Below are 24757 nucleotides of genomic sequence, written 5' to 3'. Positions count from 1 at the left end.
AGAGGTGTACACTGGCTTCTCCTTCTCATCATGGATCTGGTAGGACAAAACAAAGCATTGCCAATATGGGTTTCCCCCTGACGCTGTTTATCAGGTTGTACTGTAGGTGACAGGGCGACTGTTGTTTGGATTAAAACAGCATAACACCCGGTGTAGCACAAAGCATGATCAAATTAATTAGCCAGCAACAGTAATTTTGAGAAATGGTTTGGTTGATTATTTTGGTCAAATGAACCAATTATCTACCTTTGATAAGCAGCTAGCTATAACTAGATGGTAGCTCACTACCATGGCAATTTCAAGTATTTCTAAACTCATATCTGACTAACTCAGGAAATATGAAGTTATATCAGAATGAACGTTAACTGGCTAGCGCATCATGCTTTGTGACATTATGCTAGCTATCCCCAGTTAGTTAATGCTTTGTGACATTAGGTTAGCTAGCGATCCCCAGTTAGATAATGCTTTGTGACATTAGGCTAGCTAGCGATCCCCAGTTAGATAATGCTTTGTGACATTAGGCTAGCTAGCGATCCCCAGTTAGATAATGCTTTGTGACATTGTGTCAGCTAGCGATCCCTAGTTAGATAATGTGTTTTCACTTATTGCATCTGCGTGCTTGTTGTGTTCTCCCTGGTGCGTTTGTTCGTGAGCTGGCTGCTCGTCAAAAAATGTACAGATACAAACTTGAAACCACTGATCATGACAATTTTAGCCCACGGGATGAAACTCCTGGACAGCAGTTGAGTCTGATTGTCCAGTCTATATTGTCCATTTTACTTTGAGGTAAGGTATTTGTTAACATGTCAGTGCATTTATTGTTTTTATTTTTGATTGGGTGTAATTTAGATTATTGATCGGAGAAACGTGCACTATATACATTTTATCTCCAGTCTGTAGGCTACTGAAAAGGCCACATACTCTTTCTGAACCATATTCTGGTAATCCAACCAGTTGAACATATGTGTTGGTACTTAATGAATATGATGTCAGTTCTGTTGTCATCTTAGACATTCTCATCAATGATAGGATGACATAAACTCTACAGTGGAAAGTCTACACATTCTAGTTATCAGATTCACATGGAATTGTTGTGCAATTTAAATGTTTGAATATGAAATTATGTGATGGGATGAAATGTGATTTTAGCTTCTAAAATGTGAGAATTGGGTTTTCATGAGTGAATTAGGCCCGACTCAGTGGCCCGCCCACGTGAAGAGACATTGGTTATAACCAATAAAACTCTTCCTTCCTATATAAAGCCTTGACGACAATATAACCTTCTGTTCCGAGGATGTGAGGACGACGGTCCATATGTTAAAAAGAACTAACATGTCAACTACAGAACTAAGCCAACCTCAGCGTGAGCTTTGGTTGTGAATTGTATGAACTTTGAACTCTTATTCACTACAGAAGTTATACCTCCTAGCCGTTGAGTTAGCAACATCAGCTAAAAACATGGGCTCGGAAAGGACAGACAGAGTATCCCGTCTACCATCCAACGACGACACTACAACGTATCCAATTTACCACCAGATACATTCTTCAAAGGACAAAGGACTCTGTTGGGAAACACGGATTTCCATCTACCACCAACCTACCAAAGCGCAGCTCAAAGTAAATATTTATTCCATTTTCCTTTTCCAAATGGGCAGTAATTGAAAATGCATAAGATTCTGTATTTACGATAGAGTAGCTGCCTACGGCCCAATAGAGACATCGCTTCTCCCTTTGTTCCTCAGTCTTCCCGCTCTTTCACTCAAACAAAATCCCCCTTTTCTTTGTGTAACCAGCTGTCATATCTGTTCCGTCCTCTAGAGAATTTTCCTTTGTGACATCATTTGTCATCAAGGTATGATTCATTCTGTGTATATGTAATTCTGTGTGATTAGTTAGGTATTTAGTTAATAAATAATTAAACCCAATTTTGTATTGCTGATTCTACTTGTTAGCCACGGTTCGTGAAGATGACCAAGAATTTACAACTTTCAGATGAGACTGAATTAAGGTGATGATTAATATTGACTGCTATTGATGTAAAATATTACTAGGTCATTAAGAGTTTATTCGGAAGATAACAGCTCAATAAATATTACTCCGTGGTGCCCCAACTTCCTAGTTAATTACATTTACATGATTAGCTCAATCAGGTAATATTAATGACAGAGAAAGGATTTTATAGAATAGCATGTCATATCACTTAATCTGGCATAGCCAAAGACACCACATTATACTACACTAACCAACACTACTCTACACTAATCTCCTCTGTTCTACTCTACTCTGTTATACTCTACACTACTCTACTCTAATCTATACTAATCTACTCTACTCTGTTCTAGTCTACAATACTCTACACTACACTAATCTACTCTACACTACTTTGGGACACAAGCTAGGTCCAGGATAGATATGTGTGTACTGTAAAGAGACCAATGTCTCCCACACTACCCCTGGAGGTAGACGTCTACACCACATAACCCCTCTCTGAGCGGTGCAGTGGTGGCTGCTGAGGGGAGGACGGCTCATAATAATGGCTGGAAATGAGCAAATGAAATGGCATCAAACACATGGAACCCATGTCACTTATTACCACGCGCCTGTCCTCCCCAATTAAGATGCCACCAGCCTCCCGTGGTGTAAAGACAATGGCTCTCCCAGACCACAGGTTGCTGCAAGAATTACCTTAATTACCTTAATACCAGTAGATGGCATTTTTGCTCTTAGCCAAATTGAAAATGAAAGACTTTTAAAATATCCAGGCATTTGCGAATCATTGCGTTAATCAAGTATGCAACATGGTTTAGAAAGGAAGCTCCTGTATAGTTAAATTTCTATCCTTATTTTGTTTGTCTATATACTATGGTATTTACGGTACGCTATAAAAAAAATATTTATATTAATTATGTAACTTTTGTTTTTTACAATAAACAGAAACATCAAATTGTATTGGTCATATACACGTGTTTAGCAGATGTTATTGCTGGTGTAGCGAAATGCTTGTAGACAAAAAACAATAGACAACTTAACAGTAACATAAATACATTTGTAACAAATATTAATGACATCACACTTGCTCAGAGTCACATGTTCCGACCGTAACCACACCCAATGTTGCTCAGAGCCACATGTTCCGACCGTAACCACACCCAATGTTGCTCAGAGCCACATGTTTCCGACCGTAACCACACCCAATGTTGCTCAGAGCCACATGTTCCGACCGTAACCACACCCAATGTTGCTCAGAGCCACATTTTCCGACCGTAACCACACCCAATGTTGCTCAGAGCCACATGTTCCGACCGTAACCACACCCAATGTTGCTCAGAGCCACATGTTCCGACCGTAACCACACCCAATGTTGCTCAGAGCCACATGTTCCGACCGTAACCACACCCAATGTTGCTCAGAGTCACATGTTCCGACCGTAACCACACCCAATGTTGCTCAGAGCCACATGTTCCGACCGTAACCACACCCAATGTTGCTCAGAGCCACATGTTCCGACCGTAACCACACCCAATGTTGCTCAGAGCCACATGTTCCGACCGTAACCACACCCAATGTTGCTCAGAGCCACATGTTCCGACCGTAACCACACCCAATGTTGCTCAGAGCCACATGTTCCGACCGTAACCACACCCAATGTTGCTCAGAGCCACATGTTCCGACCGTAACCACACCCAATGTTGCTCAGAGCCACATGTTCCGACCGTAACCACACCCAATGTTGCTCAGAGCCACATGTTCCGACCGTAACCACACCCAATGTTGTTTCCAATACTTGTAAGACTCTACCCCTGTATGATCTCAGAGTCTGTATTTCCAGTATACTAATGGCTGCATGTAGGAATATGGCTTTGGCCACACCAATAGAGATAGAGGACTCTTTTTATAACGGTTCTGTTACAGCGTATGTGACGGCATGGCCAGTGCCCTTGAGGCTACAACTCATAGGAATCGCCACCCAGTTGACTACTTTAAAATGGCAGACGCTTGGTGGAAGTCCTTTTGGCCACTAGAGGCCTCTATCATTCTCTATGGCCACACCACATCCAAGGTCTTTGTTTAAATGGGATACAGCTGTTATCAAATTGATTTCAAAAGTTAACTTTTTTTTGGGGGGGGGTGTATTTTTAGCTATCACTAACCTTAATCTAAATATCTAAACCTGCTGTGAAAAGTCAATTTTGACAAAAGGTGTATCTCTTCTAGACCAAACCCACATCCAAGACCAGTGTAAACAGAAAAGTTGCAGATCCTATGTGGAAGAGAGCTAGATCTCGCTCGAAATATTTTACTCGTGCAAATCCACCCTTTAGTGTAGTTTTTAGTGGTGGTTGTTTTAATTATTTATTTTATTTTAAAGCCAAAAGTGGTCCCCATTTTATGTGTACTTCATCATCCAATTGTGTACTACGTCATCCATTTTGTGTGATATGCTAATAATTTAGAAATTTCTATGATATCATCCAACTCCTTCAGGACTGTTGGAAAAGCATTCCAGGTGAAGCTGGTTGAGAGAATGCCAAGAGTGTGCAAAGCTGTCATCAAGGCAAAGGGTGGCTACTTTGAAGAATCTACTCTGCAAATAGCCCTCTGCAAATAGCACTCTGCAAATAGCACTCTGCAAATATCACTCTGCAAATAGCACTCTGCAAATAGCACTCTGCAAATATCACTCTGCAAATAGCCCTCTGCAAATAGCACTCTGCAAATAGCCCTCTGCAAATAGCACTCTGCAAATAGCACTCTGCAAATAGCACTCTGCAAATAGCACTCTGCAAATATAACTCTGCAAATAGCACTCTGCAAATAGCACTCTGCAAATATCACTCTGCAAATAGCACTCTGCAAATAGCCCTCTGCAAATAGCACTCTGCAAATAGCACTCTGCAAATATCACTGTCTGGTGATTGGAAAAGTCAGTCAATCGATCAATGATATAATAATACTCTAAAACAAAGACTATGAGAATAGAAAGGTTTCTAACTTTTATGAAACGTCACAGTGGGAAAAATATACGACATGGAAATCAAAACAGGAGGGTCTTCAGAGATAGATGGGAGGGGTTTAGAGATAGATGGGAGGGGTTTAGAGACAGATGGGAGGGGTTTAGAGACAGATGGGAGGGGTTTAGAGACAGATGGGAGGGGTTTAGAGACAGATGGGATGGGTTTAGAGACAGATGGGATGGGTTTAGAGACAGATGGGAGGGGTTTAGAGACAGATGGGAGGGGTTGAGTGAAGCTGAAGGCTGGGGCGGGAGGGTCTTCAGAGATAGATGGGAGGGGTTGAGTGGAGCTGAAGGATGGGACTGGATGGTGTTCAGAGATAGATGGGAGGGGTTGAGTGGAGCTGAAGGCTGGGACTGGATGGTCTTCAGAGATAGATGGGAGGGGTTGAGTGGAGCTGAAGGCTGGGACGGGAGGGTCTTCAGAGATAGATGGGAGTGGTTGAGTGGAGCTGAAGGCTAGGACTGGAGGGTCTTCAGAGATAGATGGGAGGGGTTGAGTGGAGCTGAAGGCTGGGACGGGAGGGTCTTCAGAGATAGATGGGAGGGGTTTAGAGACAGATGGGAGGGGTTTAGAGACAGATGGGAGGGGTTTAGAGACAGATGGGATGGGTTTAGAGACAGATGGGATGGGTTTAGAGACAGATGGGAGGGGTTTAGAGACAGATGGGAGGGGTTTAGAGACAGATGGGAGGGGTTGAGTGGAGCTGAAGGCTGGGACGGGAGGGTCTTCAGAGATAGATGGGAGGGGTTGAGTGGAGCTGAAGGATGGGACTGGATGGTGTTCAGAGATAGATGGGAGGGGTTGAGTGGAGCTGAAGGCTGGGACTGGATGGTCTTCAGAGATAGATGGGATGGGTTGAGTGGAGCTGAAGGCTGGGACGGGAGGGTCTTCAGAGATAGATGGGAGTGGTTGAGTGGAGCTGAAGGCTAGGACTGGAGGGTCTTCAGAGATAGATGGCAGGGGTTGAGTGGAGCTGAAGGCTGGGACGGGAGGGTCTTCAGAGATAGATGGGAGGGGTTGAGTGGAGCTGAAGGCTGGGACGGGAGGGTCTTCAGAGATAGATGGGAGGGGTTGAGTGGAGCTGAAGGCTGGGACTGGAGGGTCTTCAGAGATAGATGGGAGGGGTTGAGTGGAGCTGAAGGCTGGGACGGGATGGTGTTCAGAGATAGATGGGAGGGGTTGAGTGGAGCTGAAGGCTGGGACGGGAGGGTCTTCAGAGATAGATGGGAGGGGTTGAGTGGAGCTGGATGCTGGGACGGGAGGGTCTTCAGAGATAGATGGGAGGGGTTGAGTGGAGCTGAAGGCTGGGACTGGAGGGTGTTCAGAGATAGATGGGAGGGGTTGAGTGGAGCTGAAGGCTGGGACGGGATGGTGTTCAGAGATAGATGGGAGGGGTTGAGTGGAGCTGAAGGCTGGGACGGGAGGGTCTTCAGAGATAGATGGGAGGGGTTGAGTGGAGCTGAAGGCTGGGACGGGATGGTGTTCAGAGATAGATGGGAGGGGTTGAGTGGAGCTGAAGGCTGGGACGGGATGGTGTTCAGAGATAGATGGGAGAGGTTGAGTGGAGCTGAAGGCTGGGACGGGAGGGTCTTCAGAGATAGATGGGAGTGGTTGAGTGGAGCTGAAGGCTGGGACTGGAGGGTCTTCAGAGATAGATAGGAGGGGTTGAGTGGAGCTGAAGGCTGGGACTGGATGGTGTTCAGAGATAGATGGGAAGGGTTGAGTGGAGCTGAAGGATGGGACTGGATGGTCTTCAGAGATAGATGGGAGGGGTTGAGTGGAGCTGAAGGATGGGACTGGATGGTCTTCAGAGACAGATGGGAGGGGTTGAGTGGAGCTGAAGGCTGGGACTGGAGGGTCTTCAGAGATAGATGGGAGGGGTTGAGTGGAGCTGAAGGCTGGGACTGGATGGTGTTCAGAGATAGATGGGAGGGGTTGAGTGGAGCTGAAGGCTGGGACCTGATGGTGTTCAGAGATAGATGGGAGTGGTTGAGTGGAGCTGAAGGCTAGGACTGGAGGGTCTTCAGAGATAGATGGGAGTGGTTGAGTGGAGCTGAAGGCTGGGACTGGATGGTGTTCAGAGATAGATGGGAGTGGTTGAGTGGAGCTGAAGGCTAGGACTGGAGGGTCTTCAGAGATAGATGGGAGGGGTTGAGTGGAGCTGAAGGCTGGGACTAAAAATAAACGAAAGATAACTCATGTAAGATATACTGTCCGTGAAATGTATGTATTAGCTGGAAGTGGAAGCCTAAGTATTGTTGTCTATTAGTTTAATCGAATTAGGGGAAAATAATAAGGAAATATTTTTTTTTTATTTTTTTATTATATTTATTACAACAACAACAAAAAAGTATATATATGTATATGGGGGAATGAAAAATGCAGACAATTACATTGATAGAAGCCACAAATGCAGACAATTACATTGTTAGATTGTGCCCCCCCCCCCCCCAAAAAAAAAAAAAACCCAAACATGTTTATCGTTAATGAACAAAAAAAATCTACATTTTGAATGACCGTCTCAGTCTCCGGACTTGAACCCCATTGTAAACCTGTGGTTTGAGTTGAAGAGGACCGCCCATAAATACAGACAAAGGATATCAGGGATCTGGAAAGATTCCGTGTGGAGGTATGGCCTTAAGGTCCCCTCCCAACGTGTTCTCTTAATCTCATAAAACATTTCAGGAAAAAGGCTCAGTGCCGTTTCCTTTGCAAAGTTGAGGTAGTGAAAGGTATTGAAAACAGGGGTGCCAATAATTTTTACTCCTATCATTTTGAGATTTTAAAAAAAAATCTCTATTTACTTGTTAAATTCTCAGGCAGCCTCTCATGCACAATTGTGTGTGTGTGTGTGTTATCCTATTTCATTAGGCGACTTATTTCACTTGAGGAAGTCTTGGAACTGGACACCTGCTGAGCCAAAGGCACACTGCAGCTTGCGGTAATCTCTCTCTCTCTGAATGAAATATACATTCACTAAAATGTACCCTGTCAAATTTGTATTAACTTGTGATTTACATTTATACGCCTGCTATTCCCATCTCCCTCTGAAAGGCAGTCAAAGCTCCTTTTGTTTTATGTAGTGTCTCTCTCTCGTTCTCTGTCCCCCCCCCCCCCCCTCTCTCTCTCTCTTTCACTGCAGATAACCAACTGACGTCAGAGAGCTACTTGCGTCAATGCTAGTGCTCTCTCTGACATTTTTTTCAATAGGGTCCTAATGGGATTATTACTACAGGGAAAAATTTTCTCCCTTCAAGGCTTTTAGTTAGAGCTTTTATTTTCGTTTAAAAAACTCAATTATACTCTCTTTTTTTATGTCTCAGAAATACCAAATAGATCAAGCTTGCTTTTTAAACTACAATCTCATCTTTTCACAAAGACTAACATGAAATCGCAGAGTATTTCATTCATTTTAGTATCTGCTATAGTTTGCACATTTTAGACCATTCCATTAATCCGAAAGTGACATCTTTGCCTACCTAAGAAACCTGGCGCGCTGAAACGAACGCATCCATCCGCAACGCAACCTTGTAGTTAGTGAGCGCTCTAGTTGACGTAATATTTTAAGTGCCATTGATGTGCTGTGTATTTTGCTAAAGGCCCATTCCGTTCTTTTCTTTGCATATGACAGTTGCCACAGAGCAGTGAACACAGTGAGGAATTTACAGTTTAATACATAATCTTACAACAGAAGTAACTATAAACTTCCAGCAAATGAATTCAAAACAAATAAAGTGGGGAATGGGTAGATTTCCCTTCCAGATAAAAAATGTAAAAAACTGAGGCATTTATACGGCTTCACTGAAGCCTAAAGATCAGCCCTGGTGACGTCAATGTGATACCCCCTTAATTCCTCTCCTCAACAGGCTGTAAGCAACATCATCATTATTATCTGAGAACCTTCCACAATGTGTTTTAATGCACACACACACACCCACACACACCAGTGCATTATAATGGATCAGGAATAATGATGTGTACTGAGGCGAGGACATTAAATTGGGAGAGCATGCATTAGTGAAACTATAATAGACAGACAGGTTGACAGAGACAGACCGATGGGCGGAGAGACAGATCGATGGGCGGAGAGACAGACCGATGGGCGGACAGACAGACCGATGGGCGGAGAGACAGACCGATGGACGGAGAGACAGACCGATGGGCGGAGAGACAGACCGATGGGCGGACAGACAGACCGATGGGCGGAGGGACAGACCGATGGGCGGAGAGACAGACCGATGGGCGGAGAGACAGACCGATGGATGGAGAGACAGACCGATGGGCGGAGAGACAGACCGATGGGCAGAAAGATAGACCGATGGGTGGAGAGACAGACCGATGGGCGGACAGACCGATGGGCGGAGAGACAGACCGATGGGCGGAGAGATAGACCGATGGGCGGAGAGACAGACCGATGGGCGGAGGGACAGACCGATGGGCGGAGAGACAGACCGATGGGCGGACAGACAGACCGATGGGCGGAGGGACAGACCGATGGGCGGAGAGACAGACCGATGGGCGGAGAGACAGACCGATGGGCGGAGAGACAGACCGATGGGCGGACAGACAGACCGATGGGCGGAGGGACAGACCGATGGGCGGAGAGACAGACCGATGGGCGGAGAGACAGACCGATGGATGGAGAGACAGACCGATGGGCGGAGAGACAGACCGATGGATGGAGAGACAGACCGATGGGCGGAGAGACAGACCGATGGGCAGAAAGATAGACCGATGGGTGGAGAGACAGACCGATGGGCGGACAGACCGATGGGCGGAGAGACAGACCGATGGGCGGAGAGATAGACCGATGGGCGGAGAGACAGACCGAGGGGTGGAGAGACAGACCGATGGGCAGAGAGATAGACCGATGGGCAGAGAGACAGACCGATGGGCGGACAGACCGATGGGCGGAGAGACAGACCGATGGACGGAGAGACAGACCGATGGACGGAGAGACAGACCGATGGGCGGAGAGACAGACCGATGAACGGAGAGACAGACTTATGGGCGGAGAGACAGACCGATGGGCGGAGAGACAGACCGATGGGCGGAGAGACAGACCGATGGGCGGAGAGACAGACCGATGAACGGAGAGACAGACTTATGGGCGGAGAGACAGACCGATGGGCGGAGAGACAGACCGATGGGCGGAGAGACAGACCGATGGGCGGAGAGACAGACCGATGGATGGAGAGACAGACCGATGGGCGGAGAGACAGACCGATGGGCGGAGAGACAGACCGATGGACGGACGGACAGATCGATGGGCGGAGGGACAGACCGATGGGCGGAGAGACAGACCGATGGGCGGAGAGACAGACCGATGGGCGGAGAGACAGACCGATGGGCGGGACGGACAGACCGATGGACGGACAGACCGAAGGGCAGAGAGACAGACCGATGGGCAGAGAGACAGTCACTCGTACCTATAGCCTTCTTCCACTAAACAAGCACACAGTAATTTTTCTCTCATCTTTGGGACGAGGGGGGAAAACTGTTCAGGCTGTGACAGAATGTTCCTGGGAGACGGATGGTTCTAATCTCCCCAGAATGCTCAGTGGTTGACCTTCTCATCCAGGAGGATGATGGTTACATAAGGTGAAGATTGGATGCTGGGTGTAACACAACACAGCATCATAAAAGGTTTATAGGTTCCAATAAAACACAACAAACAGCAACATTGAACCCATTTCTGAGAAACGTCAGTACACCTGAGTCCCAAATATACCAGTAGGCCCATGTGTTACACAACCATCGTGCGGGATGCAAATATACACGAAGGGAGAAACTGTTACTAGTATCCACTCATTACTGTAACGTGGCTCATTACTGTATAACGTGGCTCATTGCTGTATAACATGGCTCATGACTCTATAACGTGGCTCATTACTGTATAACGTGGCTCATTGCTGTATAACGTGGCTCATGACTCTATAACGTGGCTCATTGCTGTATAACGTGGCTCATTGCTGTATAACATGGCTCATTGCTGTATAACGTGGCTCATTGCTGTATAACGTGGCTCATTACTGTATAACGGGGCTCATTACTGTATAACGTGGCTCATTACTGTATAACGGGGCTCATTATTGTGTAACGTGGCTCATGACTCTATAACGTGGCTCATTGCTGTATAACATGGCTCATGACTCTATAACGTGGCATATTATTGTATAACGTGGCTCATTACTGTATAACGTGGCTCATTGCTGTATAACGTGGCTCATTACTGTATAACATGGCTCATTGCTGTATAACGTGGCTCATTACTGTATAACGTGGCTCATTACTGTATAACGTGGCTCATTGCTGTATAACGTGGCTCATTGCTGTATAACGGGGCTCATTACTGTATAACGTGGCTCATTACTGTATAACGGGGCTCATTATTGTGTAACGTGGCTCATGACTCTATAACGTGGCTCATTGCTGTATAACATGGCTCATGACTCTATAACGTGGCTCATTACTGTATAACGTGGCTCATTACTGTATAACGTGGCTCATTGCTGTATAACGTGGCTCATTACTGTATAACGTGGCTCATTACTGTATAACGTGGCTCATTACTTACTGTATAACGTGGCTCATTACTGTATAACGTGGCTCATTGCTGTATAACCTGGCTCATTACTGTATAACGTGGCTCATTGCTGTATAACGTGGCTCATTGCTGTATAACGGGGCTCATTACTGTATAACGTGGCTCATTACTGTATAACGTGGCTCATTACTGTATAACGTGGCTCATTACTGTATAACGTGGCTCATTACTTAATGTATAACGTGGCTCATTACTGTATAACGTGGCTCATTGCTGTATAACCTGGCTCATTACTGTATAACGTGGCTCATTGCTGTATAACGTGGCTCATTGCTGTATAACGGGGCTCATTACTGTATAACGTGGCTCATTACTGTATAACGGGGCTCATTATTGTGTAACGTGGCTCATGACTCTATAACGTGGCTCATTGCTGTATAACATGGCTCATGACTCTATAACGTGGCTCATTACTGTATAACGTGGCTCATTACTGTATAACGTGGCTCATTGCTGTATAACGTGGCTCATTACTGTATAACGTGGCTCATTACTGTATAACGTGGCTCATTACTTACTGTATAACGTGGCTCATTACTGTATAACGTGGCTCATTGCTGTATAACCTGGCTCATTACTGTATAACGTGGCTCATTGCTGTATAACGTGGCTCATTGCTGTATAACGGGGCTCATTACTGTATAACGTGGCTCATTACTGTATAACGTGGCTCATTACTGTATAACGTGGCTCATTACTGTATAACGTGGCTCATTACTTAATGTATAACGTGGCTCATTACTGTATAACGTGGCTCATTGCTGTATAACCTGGCTCATTACTGTATAACGTGGCTCATTGCTGTATAACGTGGCTCATTGCTGTATAACGGGGCTCATTACTGTATAACGTGGCTCATTACTGTATAACGGGGCTCATTATTGTGTAACGTGGCTCATGACTCTATAACGTGGCTCATTGCTGTATAACATGGCTCATGACTCTATAACGTGGCTCATTACTGTATAACGTGGCTCATTACTGTATAACGTGGCTCATTGCTGTATAACGTGGCTCATTACTGTATAACGTGGCTCATTACTGTATAACGTGGCTCATTACTTACTGTATAACGTGGCTCATTACTGTATAACGTGGCTCATTGCTGTATAACGTGGCTCATTGCTGTATAACGGGGCTCATTACTGTATAACGTGGCTCATTACTGTATAACGGGGCTCATTATTGTGTAACGTGGCTCATGACTCTATAACGTGGCTCATTGCTGTATAACATGGCTCATGACTCTATAACGTGGCTCATTACTGTATAACGTGGCTCATTACTGTATAACGTGGCTCATTGCTGTATAACGTGGCTCATTACTGTATAACGTGGCTCATTACTGTATAACGTGGCTCATTACTTACTGTATAACGTGGCTCATTACTGTATAACGTGGCTCATTGCTGTATAACCTGGCTCATTACTGTATAACGTGGCTCATGACTCTATAACGTGGCTCATGACTCTATAACGTGGCTCATTACTTAAAAATCATACAATGAGATTTTCTGGATTTTTGTTTTAAATTCCGTCTCTCACAGTTGAAGTGTACCTATCATAAAAATTACAAACCTCTACATGCTTTGTAAGTAGGAAACACTGCCGATTTTGCAGGTTATCAAATACTTGTTCTCCCCACTGTGTATAGTATGGTTTATTGCTATGTAATATGGTGTATTGCTATATAATATGGTGTATTGCTATGTAATATGGTCCCAACACCAAACTTCCTTGTTTGATTCTATGAACAGCAATGCTCAGAGATTAAACCGATCTGCGACCAGAGCTGCATGTCCTGAGGCTTAGAGAGTAGAGGGACTCTCACGACATTGCAAATATTAAATAAATGTATTATTTATTTCACTGCTGGTTTGATACAAAAATACGTCCTCACAGCAATATATAGATTTTTTTTAAAAGAACAGCGTTAAATTGAATTACACCCATGCATTGATTTGGGAAATGAAATGCTGAGCCAAATCAAAACAGAATTTATATTTTATTCAGTGAACAATCCGTCTCTTTTGTCAACACTTCAGAGAGACTGGAGCGAGGCAGTAAAAATTCAAATGTAATATTTTGCATAGTTCATCACTAGCGGGGTGAATTCCATATTTGCAATAGGTTGATTGTGTAGCAGACAGTCATTCCTACCACAGTTGAGAACAGTAGCTTGTTGTTGCTCTGCCCTCTGCTGGGGAGTTAGAGCTACTACCTCTGGATTAAACCCACAACCGCCGACACACATCATAAATAATTTATTTTTTATTTAGTTTGTTTTGACAGTTAAGTCTTAATAGGTTTTCTAATGTATTTCATACTGTTTTTTTTTTTTTATATATTTTTATTATTTTTAATGTCAATACCATATTATTTTCTTAAAACTAAAAATACAGCTGAGTGACAGTAATGCACTTTTCCAAAGCAAACAGAAGATGGGGTTAGAGGTAGGAGGGGGTCAGAGGCAGGAGGGGGTCAGAGGTAGGAGGGGGTCAGAGGTAGGAGGGGGTCAGAGGTAGGAGGGGGTCAGAGGCAGGAGGGGGTGAGAGTCAGGAGGGGGTCAGAGGTAGGAGGGGGTCAGAGGTAGGAGGGGGTGAGAGGTAGGAGGGGGTCAGAGACAGGAGGGGGTCAGAGGTAGGAGGGGTGAGAAGTAGGAGGGGGTCAGAGGTAGGAGGGGGTCAGAGGTAGGAGGGGGTGAGAGGCAGGAGGGGGTCAGAGGAAGGAGGGGGTCAGAGGTAGGAGGGGGTGAGAGGCAGGAGGGGATCAGAGGCAGGAGGGGGTCAGAGGCAGGAGGGGGTCAGAGGTAGGAGGGGGTCAGAGGCAGGAGGGGGTCAGAGGTAGGAGGGGGTCAGAGGTAGGAGGGGGTCAGAGGCAGGAGGGGTCAGAGGTAGGAGGGGGTCAGAGGTAGGAGGGGGTCAGAGGTAGGAGGGGGTCTGAAGTAGGAGGGGGTGAGAGGCAGGAGGGGGTCAGAGACAGGAGGGGGTGAGAGGTAGGAGGGGGTCAGAGGCAGGAGGGGGTCAGAGGTAGGAGGGGGTCAGAGGCAGGAGGGGGTCAGAGGTAGGAGGGGGTCAGAGGTAGGAGGGGGTCAGAGGCAGGAGGGGGTCAGAGGTAGGAGGGGGTCAGAGGCAGGAGGGGGTCAGAGGCAGGAGGGGGTCAGAGGTAGGAGGGGGTCAGAGGCAGGAGGGGTCAGAGGCAGGAGGGGGTCATAGGTAGGAGGGGAGAAAAGGAGTCAGGAAAATATAGCGGAATAGAAATAACAAACAACTATGGCATATATATATATATACTGTAACCAAAAGTAACCAAAACATCAGCCAGGAAGCATAGGAACTGAGAAGTGGTCTGTGCTCACCACCTGCAAAACCACTCCTTTATTGGGGGTGTCTTGCTAATTGCCTACAATTTCCACCTGTTGTCTATTCCATTTGCACAACAGCACGTGAAATTTATTGTCAATCAGTGTTGCTTCCTAAGTGGACAGTTTGACTTCACTCTTCCTCCTACACTGGCGAGGATCCTGTCACAGTTAATTGACAGCATGCCAGGGCGGATTGCAGAGGTCTGGAAAAAGAAGGGTCAACACTGCAAATATTGACTCTTTGCATCAACTTCATGTAATTGTCAATAAAAGCCCTTGACACTTATGAAATGCTTGTAATTATACTTCAGTATCCATAGTAACATCTGACAAAAATATCTAAAGACACTGAAGCAGCAAACTTTGTAGAAATTAATATTTGTGTCATTCTCAAAACGTTTGGCCACGACTGTAGAGAGCCACGACAAAGATAGTGAGAGAGATAGACAGAGATAGTGCTATATATAGAGAGAGACATAGATAGTGATATAGAGAGAGATAGTGATATAGAGAGAGATAGATAGACAGAGATGGTGATATAGAGAGCGTGACAAAGATAGTGATAGAGAGAGAGACAGAGATAGTGATATAGAGAGAGATAGACAGAGATAATGATAGAGAGAGAGAAACAGAGATGGTGATATAGAGAGAGTGACGAGATAGTGATATAGAGAGAGATAGACAGAGATAGTGATATAGAGAGAGATAGACAGAGATAGTGATATAGAGAGAGATAGACAGAGATAGTGATATAGAGAGAGATAGACAGAGATAGTGATATAGAGAGAGATAGACAGAGATAGTGATATAGAGAGAGATAGACAGAGATAATGATAGAGAGAGAGAAACAGAGATGGTGATATAGAGAGAGTGACGAGATAGTGATATAGAGAGAGATAGACAGAGATAATGATAGAGAGAGAGAAACAGAGATGGTGATATAGAGAGAGTGACGAGATAGTGATATAGAGAGAGATAGACAGAGATAGTGATATAGAGAGAGATAGACAGAGATAGTGATATAGAGAGAGATAGACAGAGATAGTGATATAGAGAGAGATAGACAGAGATAGTGATATAGAGAGAGATAGACAGAGATAGTGATATAGAGAGAGACAGATATTGTGATATATAGAGAGAGATAGACAGAGATTGTGATATAGAGAGAGTGACGAGATAGTAATATAGAGAGAGATAGGCAGAGATAATGATAGAGAGAGAGAAACAGAGATGGTGATATAGAGAGAGTGACGAGATAGTGATATAGAGAGAGATAGACAGATATAATGATAGAGAGAGAGAAACAGAGATGGTGATATAGAGAGAGTGATGAGATAGTGATATAGAGAGAGATAGACAGAGATAGTAATATAGAGAGAGCGAGAGACATAGTGACAGAAAGAAAGAGAGAGAACGCAGGGCGGAGGGATGAGTTGGCCGAGCCAGAGCAAGAGGTGTAAAGTGTAACACTTTACATTACCATCCTACACAAGCTTCCTAAATGTACATTACCATCCTACACAAGCTTCCTAAATGTGCATTACCATCCTACACAAGCTTCCTAAATGTGCATTACCATCCTACACAAGCTTCCTAAATGTACATTACCATCCTACACAAGCTTCCTAAATGTGCAAACTTTGACTACTGGTTTCGATTTAGTAAATCAATAGAACAGAATAAAAGATAATTGTAGACAAATCGAGGATAAGAAATAGTCAGACATTTTAATTGATTACATTACAGTACCATTACAGTACCATTTCTCAGACAAATTCATAAAACAAACAGCAACATTATGTTATGTATTTACATGGTCAACCTCCATTCTGAAGTGATGAATATAATCATATTCATATTTACACTATGAACAACACGTTAGATGTATAATTATCACACACGGATATCAGTGTACTTCTTTCAATGGATAAAAGCTAAAGACATTTATCGCCTGTGAAAAATAGCAGTAGAAAAAGTAGAAATATGAGCAGATACAAGCTCAGTATAACCTTTTGATTACGTTAACAGATCACAATCCATGTTGCTATCAAGCTTTTTTTCACAAAACATAGGCATTGATTGTATTACGCTGTCTGCCCTGCCCTGCCCCGCCCCACCCCGCCCTGCCCCGCCCCTGCCCCGCCCCACCCCTGCCCCGCCCCTGCCCCACCCCGCCCTGCCCCGCCCCTGCCCCGCCCCACCCCGCCCCTGCCCCGCCCCTGCCCCACCCTGCCCCGTCTCTCTCTCTCCCCCTACATGGAAGGAGGTGTAACAGGAGTCCATACTGTAGTCAGTCGCGTGTGACTGTGCGGTGACGTATCGTAATGCGATAGTGTCGTACCATCGTGCACCTCTGTGGCCGTGCTGCAGTCATACAGCGGGGATCCACCAGGTGGCGCTGTGACGGAGTGAGACAGCCCAGGATAGTGGCTACTACTGGGGCCTCGCAGGAACTGGGAGCCTAGGCTGTTGGACATCTCCCCCGACTGGGAGACAGGGGTCAGGGACGGGTTACTGACAGACCACAGGCTGGGGTACTGGCTGGATACAGAGAGGACAGGCGAGAACAGAACACTATGTCAGTTTCACCTGGAATACATGGTAATTCTTTACTGGAAAGAGACCTACAGTATGTATGAACACATTCATATCCCATACATAACACATTCATAACCCTTACATAACACATTCATAACCCTTACATAACACATTCATAACCCTTACATAACACATTCATAACCCTTACATAACACATTCATAACCCTTACATAACACATTCATAACCCTTACATAACAGATTCATAACCCTTACATAACAGATTCATAACCCATACATAACACATTCATAACCCTTACATAACACATTCATAACCCATACATAACACATTCATAACCCTTACATAACAGATTCATAACCCATACATAACACATTCATAACCCTTACATAACACATTCATATCCCTTACATAACACATTCATAACCCTTACATAACACATTCATAACCAGTACGTGACACATTCATAACCAGTACATAACACATTCATAACCCTTACATAACACATTCATAACCCTTACATAACACATTCATAACCCTTACATAACACATTCATAACCCTTACATAACACATTCATAACCAGTACGTGACACATTCATATCCCTTACATAACACATTCATAAGTAGTACATGAGAGAGAGAGAGAGAGAGAGAGAGAGAGAGAGAGAGAGACAGAGAGACAGAGAGAGAGACCGAGACAGAGAGAGAGAGACAGAGAGAGAGAGAGAGAGAGAGAGAGAGACAGAGAGAGAGACCGAGAGAGACAGAGAGAGAGACAGAGAGAGAGAGACAGAGAGAGAGAGACAGAGAGAGAGAGAGAGAGAGAGACAGAGAGAGACAGAGAGAGAGAGAGAGAGAGAGACAGAGAGACAGAGAGACAGAGAGAGAGACCGAGAGAGAGAGAGAGAGACAGAGAGAGACAAGAGAGAGACAGACAGACAGAGATAGACAGACAGAGAGAGACAGAGAGAGACAGAGAGACAGAGAGAGAGAGACAGACAGACAGAGAGAGACAGAGAGAGACAGAGAGAGAGAGAGAGAGAGACAAGAGAGAGACAGAGAGAGAGAGAGAGACAGACAGAGAGAGACAGAGAGAGACAGAGACAGAGAGACAGAGAGAAGAAGAGGCAGCAGGAGAGGTGTGTTGAGGCCACCAACCTGGAGTTGGTCCCAGTGACGCTACAGTGGGTCACGGGCAGCATGGTGGAGTGGGAAGACATCTGAAGACTGGACCAGTTGTCATGGGAGGGCAGCATGGACAGACAGCCAGAGGACATATCAGAGTAACCAGCTGCAACACAACCAATCATGAGTTTATTTGAAAGATTCATTTATTCTTTAGGGCATTTTTTCTTTATTTGAAACAGCTAGGGGAGACAAAATTAAACCTGGATCTCTATTGTCTAAATCACCAGACCATGGGGCACCAATAATAAGTTAGTTAGTTAGTGCTCCTTTCTGCCTGTTGAAGCTCCCGAGTGGCACAGCGGTCTAAGGCACTGCATCTCAGCGTCTCAGAGGTGTCACTACAGTCCCTGGTTTGTTTCCAGGCTGTATCACATCCGGCCGGTGTTTGGGAGTCCAATAGGACGGGGCACAGTTGACCCAGCGTCCTCCGGGTTTCTTTCTTACAAAAGAAGTGCAGAAAGAAACATATCTTCTGATATGTATGTATGTATGTATGTATTCTGTAGTTCTCTCACTGTGAAACGGGGCTTTTAAGAGGCTTTGAATCAAGTCAATTACTCTGTACTAAATGTAATTCTAGGGGTGTCTTTAGTTCACGTTCACAGTACACAGTACTGACTGAAGAAGGTGATGATGACTGACTAATGCATCTGTCCAGGCATTCCCTGTTGGAAAACCAGCTGTTTACAACTCTGAGTGTCCTGCTCTCACAAAGACCAGAGGAATGCAGAATATCTCCTGGTCAGTCACATTTGTTTGACTTTCTTGTTAATGGTGGAAAGGAAGGGAAGGGGTGATGGTAGGATGGATAGAGGCGGAGGAGAGAAGGGAAGGGGTGAAGGTAGCTATGTCCTGGATGGATAGAGGCGGAGGAGAGAAGGGAAGAGGTGAAGGTAGCTATGTCCTGGATGGGTAGAGGTGGAGGAGGAGAGAAGGGAAGGGGTGATGGTAGCTATGTCCTGGATGGATAGAGGTGGAGGAGGAGAGGAGGGAAGGGGTGAAGGTAGCTATGTCCTGGATGGGTAGAGGTGGAGGAGGAGAGGAGGGAAGGGGTGATGGTAGCTATGTCCTGGATGGGTAGAGGTGGAGGAGGAGAGGAGGGAAGGGGTGATGGTAGCTATGTCCTGGATGGGTAGAGGTGGAGGAGGAGAGAAGGGAAGGGGTGAAGGTAGCTATGTCCTGGATGGGTAGAGGTGGAGGAGAAGGGAAGGGGTGTTGTGGAGGTGGTGGGGGAGGCGGTGGAGAGGGGATGGAAGACAGGAGAGGGGGTGGAGGAGATGAGAGGGGGTGGAGGACAGAAGAGGGGGTGGAGGACAGGAGAGGGGGTAGAAAGGGGTGGAGGACAGGAGAGGGGGTGGAGGACAGGAGAGGGGGTGGAGGACAGGAGAGGGAGTAGAGAGGGGGTGGAGGACAGGAGAGGGGGTAGAGAGGGGGTGGAGGACAGAAGAGGGGGTAGAGAGGGGGTGGAGGACAGGAGAGGGGTTAGAGAGGGGGTGGAGGACAGGAGAGGGGTTAGAGAGGGGGTGGAGGACAGAAGAGGGGGTGGAGGACAGGAGAGGGGGTAGAAAGGGGTGGAGGACAGGAGAGGGGGTGGAGGACAGGAGAGGGGGTAGAGAGGGGGTGGAGGACAGGAGAGGGGGTGGAGGACAGGAGAGGGAGTAGAGAGGGGGTGGAGGACAGGAGAGGGGTTAGAGAGGGGGTGGAGGACAGGAGAGGGGGTGGAGGACAGGAGAGGGAGTAGAGAGGGGGTGGAGGACAGGGGAGGGGGTAGAGAGGAGGTGGAGGACAGGAGAGCGAGACACTCACTAGGGGAGTTGGTGCGATGGGTGTAAGGGCTGCTGTACGGTGCAGAGCGATGGTTTCTCAGGGTGGAGTAGCGGTCACAGCCGCGGGACGAGGACAGGGACAGCGGGCTTCCAAACTGTGTGTGAGGGCTAGCAGGAGGTCCTGGGATGAACCATCCACTCACTGTAATGTGGTGGGCCCACAGGAACACAGGGAAACATTTTATGTGGGGAGTTTTATATCTTCTATTCGTTAAATCCACCACATTTGTTTTGAACGCCTTTTTTTTTTTGATTATGTGTCAAATTGAAGAATTGAGATCTAAAAAATAAAGAATTTAATGTGCTGTCTGTTAACTCTATCGTATGTATCAATCCCATTCTTTATTTAAATTTCTAAATAAATATATATATCTAAAATACTTAGTCAGCGTTTACATTTCCAATGTGCTGTCTGTTAACTCTATCGTATGTATCAATCCCATTCTTTATTTAAATGTTCAATAAATAAATAAATATATATATATATATATATAAATGTTCAATAAATAAATAAATATATATATATATATATCTAAAATACTTACATTGAGAGTAGCTTGAGTGCTGGTTGTCATTGTCATCCATAATGTCTTTATGATCCGTTCTGTGGAGAGGGAATCCAATCAGAACATGTCTGTGGAACGCTGGCTCTCAATCTACCAGTAAACACTCACTAATATATCCTATATTCTAAATCAAATCTAACTAAATATATATTTATAGTGGACAGAAAAGGGAGTAAGCAACTTGCCCTACCTTTCTTTAGCATCCAGAAAGGCCTTGGCAAACGGGTTGTATTTGATTTTCAGACCGGTTATCTAAAATGTGGAGTGAAAATACAATGCAAAATTGGTTAAGACCTAATAATAAAATAACGAATATTTATTAAACTAGATTTTTTTTAACATTTTATATCTTCTTCACCTAAAAAGATCAAAACAACATGTCTACAACGTTGCGTACTTCAAAGTCTACGTATTGGACAGTTATACGTGAACAACAACTAAAAAACACACATTACTATTAACATTAGAGTGTTTATCAAAATAATGTATCAATACAATAATGTACCTCTTCGTTCTGGTAGGCAGTGACCGCTATGAACTGAGTCTCCGGGAAGGAGTGACTCGTGATCATTCTCTGCGGCCCTCCGACGCGCACAATGTGGACACGTGGCTCATATTTGTGCAACGAGTTTAACATGATCTGAAAAATGTATAAAACACGTTTTTCTTTAAACGCAAAAAGTTAAATAATTGGCTTTATTTTACAGGTAGAAATATATCTTTTTTTTAATCAAAATGTTGATTGATGGGTGTTCCCGTGACTTCATAGCCTAAAATGTATACACGCTTGATTTTAATTCGCTTTAGATAAAAGCGTCTTCTGAATGGCATATATTATTTAAGTGATCATTCCCGAGAAGCTGGTGTTTGGAGGATATATTGGCACGGGTGTCGTTAGGAAATTCCTGGCCACCCCTCATAGCCTGGTTCCTCTCTACCCGGGACAGCCAGAAGAGGACTGGCCACCCCTCATAGCCTGGTTCCTCTCTACCCGGCACAGCCAGAAGAGGACTGGCCACCCCTCATAGCCTGGTTCCTCTCTACCCGGGACAGCCAGAAGAGGACTGGCCACCCCACATAGCCTGGTTCATCTCTACCCGGCACAGCCAGAAGAAGACTGGCCACCCCTCATAGCCTGGTTCCTCTCTACCCGGCACAGCCAGAAGAGGACTGGCCACCCCTCATAGCCTGGTTCCTCTCCACCTGGCACAGCCAGAAGAGGACTGGCCACCCCTCATAGCCTGGTTGAGATATCAGCTAATGTAAGAAGGGCTATATAAATACATTTGATTTGATTCCATAACTTGACATGTTTTCTGATCTAAATTGTTATCACAATTATTGAAAAAAACACGAGCACTCAAAATGTTATAAAATGACATTTAAAGTGATGAGACTGTAATCGTCTAACCTGGCCTCCTCCATTGAGTTTGTTGGTGAGTTTGACTTTACAGAATGAGACCGGATCTTTCATCCAGCGCGCTCCGAAGTTTGGCGAGTCCGGGTGGATATATACGCAGCTCGGGGCTTGAGGCTCCGGTTTACCCCCGGGAACCCACTCCCCATTAACGTATTTCCACCGGTGGTTGTCCGCAGCCACGAAGTCCAGCAGGAACGAGTACATGGCGTTTGGATCCAACCCAGAAACATTCACCTTCAGCACCGGAAACATGCGCCTTGGATACAAAGGAAAATATAATAACAGGTGTCCTTATCTCATCCTTTATAGTCAAACAATAACTATAATCTATTGTACAATAGGGCATTATTGACACTAATGTCAAGCGAACGAGTGGTTCACTTTATAGGCCATGTGAATATTAATAGACCTGGGTGCTACCAGAAAAAACTAAATATAATGAATGTGTACAATCCCGTTTCCTTTATTACTGATACCACAGCAATGTTATAGACACGTTTAACACTATTTATTTGTGATATAAACCTACGGCTGTTAGGGCCGGCAGGTAGCGGTTAGAGCGTTGGGCCAGTAACCGAAAGGTTGCTGGATCGAATCCACGAGTTGACAAGGTAAAAAAAAAATCTGTCGTTCTGCCTCTGAACAAGGCAGTTAAACCCCACGGTTCCTAGACCGTCATTTAAATATTTTTACTAGCCCAGTTAAATACATTAAATATATATATATATATATATATATATAAGCCTACCTGCTTTTTACACTAAATAAATTAAGAATCGTTGTAAAAAAAAAAAAAAGGCTATACATTTGGCAGGTAGCCGAACCATAAATAATACGCATAAAACAACCAACCATAACACAGTGTATACATGTATATAAAACACATGTCAATTCAATGATTTACCTGCCATTTTTGGTTACTATCATTTCATTCGTGAGTTCCTTGAACTTCCGCCACAGGTCGTTCTCATCCAAGCCGACTTTGAGTTGTCTCTCCGTAGGATCGCCCTTCTCGCTGCCCGCCTGTAGCTCGTTCTCCACGGCAGTGAGAAGGTGGTCCACCCGGTACTGTGTAACCTTCCCCGGGCCATCCCCGCCACCTGAGGCCATTCTTTCCAACAGCTCCAGGGTTGAAAAATGACGTATTACACTTTGAGATTAAGAAAACAAAAAATCGGTCGCTCCCAAATAGGCTATATATCCAACCCACTTGAATATATCCAATATTCTCCACTCCATTGCAAGTTTCCGAATATATATTCCGAAGTAACAGTCAATAAACTGATATATCTTTGTGCCATCGCTGGTTGGCTGGTCTTCGCTTTGATGTATGCCGTCTGGTCAGCCATTGGTTGTATGAGGCTATACTGTATCAGTAGGAGTAGGGAGGAAGGATGGCTTTACAGGAGGGATGGGTAAATGTGTCTGAAGTCGATGGCTCACCAGCCAATTGTAATTGTTTTATTACTTCAATCTGTCAATATTTACACGTGGTAGTCTATATCAAAGAACTGCAGAATGAAACCGAGGGATTTGAACTTTCAGGTATTTATTTCAAATGTTCTTTACAGTTTCACTCAGTCTCAAATGACTGAAGGCCTATGTTCAGATAGGTAGGATTCATAAAATGCTTTATTCCTGATGATCAAACTCTAGTCTAACTTGATAGACCGAATATATTTTTATTATATTAGTTTAAAACGTTTTCACTTGTGACACTTTCTATGCGACACACTTTAAGTTTACCTCTAATTAAACACGTTATATTCTACGACATTATTTAAGCTTTTTTTTGTTGTTGTTGCTTTTACTCATGAACTAATTGTTCTGTTTTTATTCTACAAAACTTTTAACAACTGAAATAATTTCCAAAACCGTTTCCCACGACGAAGGTTATTAGAGATGTTTATTCGTTTCAAGGCCTGTGAAGTGGTCGGGTAGGTGACAAAACGCAGGAAATACAGACCAGGCCGTAACACACACCTTTAACAATAGATGCATAGAAACAAGTCTGCGAACAACAGAAAACACTTCTCAGTTTTATTATTTGGCTAAATGATTCACAACGAGAACCAATCCATCCAGTTAGCAATCCATCCACTTTTAATTTACATTTGGTTTGAGTTTTTAACTAACGTGAATTCAACGTGGAAATTAACAACGGAAATTGTCACTACGTCATTGAATTTAGGTTAAAAGTTGTGTTTTTTAA

At 44.7% G+C, this 24757-nt stretch overlaps 1 protein-coding gene across 1 annotated transcript; it reads right to left on the bottom strand.

Annotated features, from left to right (window-relative positions):
• Window positions 1-17241: 17241 nt before the first annotated feature.
• Window positions 17242-23655, bottom strand: LOC139375740 (T-box transcription factor Tb). Its single transcript, XM_071117553.1, has 8 exons — window positions 23450-23655; window positions 22537-22801; window positions 21631-21765; window positions 21316-21377; window positions 21105-21163; window positions 20540-20701; window positions 18704-18836; window positions 17242-17530 (listed from the first exon to the last, which is right to left on the bottom strand). Exons 1-8 carry the CDS (start codon window positions 23653-23655, stop codon window positions 17242-17244), a joined length of 1311 nt encoding a protein of 436 aa, XP_070973654.1.
• Window positions 23656-24757: the final 1102 nt, after the last annotated feature.

The sequence above is a fragment of the Oncorhynchus clarkii genome, chromosome 20 (genome assembly GCF_045791955.1).
Source record: "Oncorhynchus clarkii lewisi isolate Uvic-CL-2024 chromosome 20, UVic_Ocla_1.0, whole genome shotgun sequence".
Taxonomy (NCBI): domain Eukaryota; kingdom Metazoa; phylum Chordata; class Actinopteri; order Salmoniformes; family Salmonidae; genus Oncorhynchus; species Oncorhynchus clarkii.
This window is presented reverse-complemented; position numbering and strand designations above follow the sequence as displayed.